The sequence below is a fragment of the Opisthorchis viverrini genome (genome assembly GCF_000715545.1).
Source record: "Opisthorchis viverrini unplaced genomic scaffold opera_v5_86, whole genome shotgun sequence".
Classification (NCBI taxonomy): Eukaryota; Metazoa; Platyhelminthes; class Trematoda; order Opisthorchiida; family Opisthorchiidae; genus Opisthorchis; species Opisthorchis viverrini.
Genome location: NW_008751742.1, coordinates 483,935 through 490,970, shown reverse-complemented (window position 1 = coordinate 490,970; position 7,036 = coordinate 483,935). Strand labels below are relative to the sequence as shown.

The window sequence follows — 7,036 nt, the reverse complement described above, 5'->3', positions numbered from 1 at the left end:
GATGTCACCTCGATTGGTTATGAAACTTTTGCAATCAAATTGCCCGGCTCAGCGAACAAGCCAACGACCACCATAGCTGAGTAAGATTATCCTCTCCAGAGATAAAAATCATCAGGTCAATTATTTCTTGTAGAACCCTAGACATAGGAGCTGCACAAACACAAGTTCATGAAAAGATGAACGAAACCTAAAATGACAATCCAGACGACCCGCAGCTACCAACAAGTGCTTTGGAACCAAACCTGTTATGCTATGAGCAGAAGTGTGGTTGGGGTTTTCGGAAGTTAACACTCTAGGCAGTTAAATTGGGATACAGCTGAGTCCCATCAAGGATCTTACATCAATATCACCGGTTCCGTGCAAACCCAGCGTGGTTCGCCAACTATGCACAGGCGTCCAGTGGTTCCACGCCTGTTAACAGGTAGACCCATCTCGAAATTCAGCCAACACCTTAAATCCGTAGACTTAACGGAGTAAAAGACAGCTTCGATAGAATAAGGTATGGCGGTAGCAGTTGTGCTAGAATCAAAGAGGCCTGTTTCATGACAGTATGAGTTGGAAACACATATTACGCTCTGCGCCAAAAGTCTATGTAACAATCTGCCAACCCCCTTCGTCGCCTATTTCATTTAGCTCCCCCTGAATGCCATCATCCGTAATACTGAATGGATTTCGCACGACGTTCATAACCAAAACTAGATATTTGAAATCACAGAATCAGACTGTACAGACAATGTCGAAGGATTTTCACCCATCGACACCTAGTATGGCGGGTCTCCACTATCAACTGGCCTGACGCAGAGGTGAAATGTATTTTAAACAGGATCGGACGATGGATTCAATAGATAGCGAGTTCCATGGGGTTTTTCGCATGTAAGGATCGATCGGGGGACGCAGAATATGGCTTTATTGGATGGATCTGTGACATTTAGCTGACAAGGAATTCATTGTGCGGTAACGAGCCCTCTCTCCCACAGCTTGATTCAATGAACATTTCGTCACGGCCTAAAAACGATTTACCGCCGGTATCTCATCATCAGAAATCACGACCTGTTTATCCGTTCTGTAGACTTATACTGATGAGCACCATAAAATTTCCAAGGTGATATTAGTCATGCCTTCTGTTAACTGATAATCCAACGTATGGATGAGCTTATCAACCACAAATTGTTTGCCCGTTTCACATTCCACTTTTGACGCCAACGATAGATGCTTAACAAAAATTTAAATGCCTCATTCCTCACGCAAAGCAGACCCTGGAAGCACTTCGTACTTGGACTAATAATACTAAATACAAACTTTCTGCTGACACAGATATAATTCGGTCTAATAGAACTCAGTGTTTTTAAGGAAGTGCACTCTACTTAAGGTAGAATTCCCAGATGCATTAATTTTTGTTCATTTCAAGAGGACAGACGTCACAAATTGTGGGTTCGAACGAGGCGACGCGAGTGAAATCAAAGACTCATAGGAACCAAGTGTGGACTTTGGGGCACGTGTGCATAGGTATGTACGTGCAGATCGCTATAAGCCGGTGCAACAGAATACCAGCATTCTACGGTTGAACCAAGCACTCAGGTAGTTGCTGAATTATGAGATCGAGGCTTACGACTTACGAACTCGAGAGGATAATAATCAGCTTCTGTTTCAGTAATACTCTGGTACTCTGGAAGGTAATATTTGCGGAGTAGCGGTCGTCATAAAAGGATGCGCCCTATCTTTTATGATAGCAACACCATGGGTATGTGGGCGTCAGAAAGATAACCCTGACATAGCTAGTCAGCTTCGGCTCTCAAAGCTCGAAAGAATCATTCAGTATGGTGGTTCTTCTCCAATGACTTCCTTTAGGTATGGAACTTTCATACCCCAGTATCAGTATAGCGCGACCAGATCTCGCAGACCTGATATGCTGGCGGATTGCTCGTGGAATTGCTTACTAGGTGTGCTGACATTCTAGCCCGTTCCATTATCTAAGCCAGACCGGAAGGCTATCAGTAAGCCATCATTCCATGAACAGAGATCATCAAAGTGATCTCGGCGTTCGTCATCATCAAAGGTCTTAACGTGTTCAGAAAGTCGCGATGTCAAACAACTTGTCATAGATTGAGCAACTCCCTGAACCTATAACTGCCTTGAAACTGGTGATGGAACAGTTTGTACATGCCACTAGAGTCCACGATTGACTACAGCTGATTTCGCCGGTGGATTCCGAGATTGTATGAATCTGTCGTAGTTGTAAATCACTGACACAGTAACAAGTGCACGGAACTAGCGTCTTCAGTTTTCACTGTGCAAAAAATTGACTTGACTCACTTAGAAATCGGACTGACAGCATAACGATGAAACTGTCGCAACAAATTTGCCGGTGGGACCCAATCCCTTGGCACCAATTCATCTGGAGTCCACTCTTCAATCAGCTGTCGTTTTTCTGCATTTGTCAATTGTATTACATCATTTATGCGATATCGTCGTTTGAACAGAAGCCAGATAATCCCCATAATCAAAAACAGTTCAAAGTACAGATGATACAGTGGCGCTCTCAAAGCACTGTATATAAGGCGAGCCCATAGATATTCTGAGTTAGGACCTGAACCGTATAGTATATCGCTGAAGAAATCTTACCTATGTGGGCCAGGAAAGAACTGATAATTTTCACAACCATCCCGAGTTCAAGAGAATAACAAAGAATGCTGGAAAAATAAGCAAAAGGATATTACACGCAATGTATCTAGAACACTCCGTGTGGTGTGCTGCACACATTTATTGTGCATGAAACATCTCCACGGTTACCTGTCATCTCAAGGTCTTCAAAACTGAGTCATAGTAATCAACATCGACAACGATACACCAGCGGTAAACAATGAAGCTAAGCACCAACTCAACCGTGGAAAAAAGAGTGCACTGGTAGGGAGCTGAAAAAAGGACTTGGTGGTGGTGGCCTTTTGAAAAGCGATCAACAACAAGGTACCAATGCCTTGGAACAGCGGCGAGGGGCAATAGTCGGACAAGGAAGATGTAACACATCTTGAGTGCCTAGCTACAATGTCACCCGAAGGAAACATGAGGGTCGAGATACTTCCATGTTGCACAAAACAATAGTAGTCGAGATGTCGTGACTGGGTTCGAACGACGGACCCTCCGGTCAGTAAGTTCGCGCCTTAGGCACTGAGCTATTCCGATGCGGAAGCAGGAAGAAACCGGTGAAAAGAACCCAGAAGAGCTTTGCAAAGCTTGCGAAAATTTGAGGGATGGCTCAATAGTGAAAGAACGAATCTACTGACCGGAAGATCCGTGGTTCGAACCCGACCTCTGCTTCTCATCTTCCCCTACCCAGGCTTGGGCAACCTGGCAGTATCCCAGTCCTCGTTCTCCCTTTGGGTGGCATGGCATTTAGGCACCGGAAGAGTGCTACAGCTGAACGATGATTAACCTCAACAAGAGCCCAGTGAATAACAACGGACAAACCGCTGGGCGGTCTGGCTAGAAAGCAACAGTATAAGCGTCACTGGGGTCGATTTCCAGCTATTATTCTAACGGCATGCAAAAAGGGTCCCGTAAACCCGTCGGGAAGGCAAAAAGATTCCACGGCATCTAGCTTTATTATAACCGCTTTTACTTCGCTCAGCCATGTTGCGGCCTGTTTTCACGAGCATGGGTTAGGAATAAAAACGTCTTATTCGGTAGGCGATGGTTAGACATGCGTAGTGCATGTCTCAAACACCCTAGCTTGATGGATTTTATTTGCTGCTCTAGTGATTCCGCTTTCTTATGAAGTACTCTTCTAAATGCCAACTCGGTGAGTACACGTTCCAGTCAGTTGACTATTATCATGCTGCGAGAGAATTGGTGATCAAGGGTTTGGAGTTATTCATATCGCCGGGACGAAGTTTTAATACCATAAATTAAGACTGCCTCCCACAGTCGCTTTGTATACACGCCTGGGTAAACTCAAAGGAACTCGATTTTGGTACTACAAATGACAAAAGTTGAAAAATGTTACCCAGGCCTTCTTAATGCATCACGGTACGACCGCAGTCTACGCAGCTGCCTAGGGGCGTAGATCGGTCAACAGCCTCAATATCCTCGCATCTTGAAGTCTCAGAATGGTATAAGAGGAGTGAAATCTTGAGAAGGGGTTCCGGCAGAATGCTTGCAGGAACATGACACCAGTCCAGACATTCTAGTTACAGTATATTGTACGGATTGATGATCTCTGGTTGTTGACAAGACTTCATCCGCCTAACATTCTTCGGATGCATTGTTGATTCCTAGATTCAGAGGAAATAGTGATTGTTGGTCGGTACAGTACCTAACCTAAAGCAGTCACCTTGTCGTGGTGGTCGAGCTTTTGCGCTGCAATGATCCTGCATGATATATTGGATGGAACTCAGTTCCTTAAGGTTCAACCATGCCAGGAAGGCCAAAGCGGAGCAGCCCGAAGAAACAGGATACATGATGCAAGTAGTGAAGGCAAAGTGACTGCCTTCTCGCTTTCCTACAGGTTCCGGTTCCGCCTCTCTGGTGACACAGATGCCGGTGCAGTTTGAAATGCCAGTGTGGGTACTGTACTTAGCGACCGAGTGGAAGCATCTTCAATTGACTGGATACCCGTTGTTACTTGGACTAATAATACTAAATACAAACTTTCTGCTGACACAGATATAATTCGGTCTAATAGAACTCAGTGTTTTTAAGGAAGTGCACTCTACTTAAGGTAGAATTCCCAGATGCATTAATTTTTGTTCATTTCAAGAGGACAGACGTCACAAATTGTGGGTTCGAACGAGGCGACGCGAGTGAAATCAAAGACTCATAGGAACCAAGTGTGGACTTTGGGGCACGTGTGCATAGGTATGTACGTGCAGATCGCTATAAGCCGGTGCAACAGAATACCAGCATTCTACGGTTGAACCAAGCACTCAGGTAGTTGCTGAATTATGAGATCGAGGCTTACGACTTACGAACTCGAGAGGATAATAATCAGCTTCTGTTTCAGTAATACTCTGGTACTCTGGAAGGTAATATTTGCGGAGTAGCGGTCGTCATAAAAGGATGCGCCCTATCTTTTATGATAGCAACACCATGGGTATGTGGGCGTCAGAAAGATAACCCTGACATAGCTAGTCAGCTTCGGCTCTCAAAGCTCGAAAGAATCATTCAGTATGGTGGTTCTTCTCCAATGACTTCCTTTAGGTATGGAACTTTCATACCCCAGTATCAGTATAGCGCGACCAGATCTCGCAGACCTGATATGCTGGCGGATTGCTCGTGGAATTGCTTACTAGGTGTGCTGACATTCTAGCCCGTTCCATTATCTAAGCCAGACCGGAAGGCTATCAGTAAGCCATCATTCCATGAACAGAGATCATCAAAGTGATCTCGGCGTTCGTCATCATCAAAGGTCTTAACGTGTTCAGAAAGTCGCGATGTCAAACAACTTGTCATAGATTGAGCAACTCCCTGAACCTATAACTGCCTTGAAACTGGTGATGGAACAGTTTGTACATGCCACTAGAGTCCACGATTGACTACAGCTGATTTCGCCGGTGGATTCCGAGATTGTATGAATCTGTCGTAGTTGTAAATCACTGACACAGTAACAAGTGCACGGAACTAGCGTCTTCAGTTTTCACTGTGCAAAAAATTGACTTGACTCACTTAGAAATCGGACTGACAGCATAACGATGAAACTGTCGCAACAAATTTGCCGGTGGGACCCAATCCCTTGGCACCAATTCATCTGGAGTCCACTCTTCAATCAGCTGTCGTTTTTCTGCATTTGTCAATTGTATTACATCATTTATGCGATATCGTCGTTTGAACAGAAGCCAGATAATCCCCATAATCAAAAACAGTTCAAAGTACAGATGATACAGTGGCGCTCTCAAAGCACTGTATATAAGGCGAGCCCATAGATATTCTGAGTTAGGACCTGAACCGTATAGTATATCGCTGAAGAAATCTTACCTATGTGGGCCAGGAAAGAACTGATAATTTTCACAACCATCCCGAGTTCAAGAGAATAACAAAGAATGCTGGAAAAATAAGCAAAAGGATATTACACGCAATGTATCTAGAACACTCCGTGTGGTGTGCTGCACACATTTATTGTGCATGAAACATCTCCACGGTTACCTGTCATCTCAAGGTCTTCAAAACTGAGTCATAGTAATCAACATCGACAACGATACACCAGCGGTAAACAATGAAGCTAAGCACCAACTCAACCGTGGAAAAAAGAGTGCACTGGTAGGGAGCTGAAAAAAGGACTTGGTGGTGGTGGCCTTTTGAAAAGCGATCAACAACAAGGTACCAATGCCTTGGAACAGCGGCGAGGGGCAATAGTCGGACAAGGAAGATGTAACACATCTTGAGTGCCTAGCTACAATGTCACCCGAAGGAAACATGAGGGTCGAGATACTTCCATGTTGCACAAAACAATAGTAGTCGAGATGTCGTGACTGGGTTCGAACGACGGACCCTCCGGTCAGTAAGTTCGCGCCTTAGGCACTGAGCTATTCCGATGCGGAAGCAGGAAGAAACCGGTGAAAAGAACCCAGAAGAGCTTTGCAAAGCTTGCGAAAATTTGAGGGATGGCTCAATAGTGAAAGAACGAATCTACTGACCGGAAGATCCGTGGTTCGAACCCGACCTCTGCTTCTCATCTTCCCCTACCCAGGCTTGGGCAACCTGGCAGTATCCCAGTCCTCGTTCTCCCTTTGGGTGGCATGGCATTTAGGCACCGGAAGAGTGCTACAGCTGAACGATGATTAACCTCAACAAGAGCCCAGTGAATAACAACGGACAAACCGCTGGGCGGTCTGGCTAGAAAGCAACAGTATAAGCGTCACTGGGGTCGATTTCCAGCTATTATTCTAACGGCATGCAAAAAGGGTCCCGTAAACCCGTCGGGAAGGCAAAAAGATTCCACGGCATCTAGCTTTATTATAACCGCTTTTACTTCGCTCAGCCATGTTGCGGCCTGTTTTCACGAGCATGGGTTAGGAATAAAAACGTCTTATTCGGTAGGCGATGG

General features: G+C 45.1%; 1 protein-coding gene across 1 annotated transcript in view; it reads right to left on the bottom strand.

Annotated features, from left to right (window-relative positions):
• Positions 1-6,007, bottom strand: part of T265_04895 (hypothetical protein) — a gene marked incomplete at both ends in the record, with an annotated part of 19,402 nt that extends 13,395 nt beyond the window's left edge. The window contains 4 exons of the mRNA XM_009169755.1: positions 2,314-2,587; positions 2,623-2,690; positions 5,659-5,932; positions 5,968-6,007. Of these exons, the coding sequence (XP_009168019.1) occupies positions 2,314-2,587; positions 2,623-2,690; positions 5,659-5,932; positions 5,968-6,007 (656 nt within the window). The remainder of the gene's footprint in view (positions 1-2,313; positions 2,588-2,622; positions 2,691-5,658; positions 5,933-5,967) is intronic.
• Positions 6,008-7,036: the final 1,029 nt, after the last annotated feature.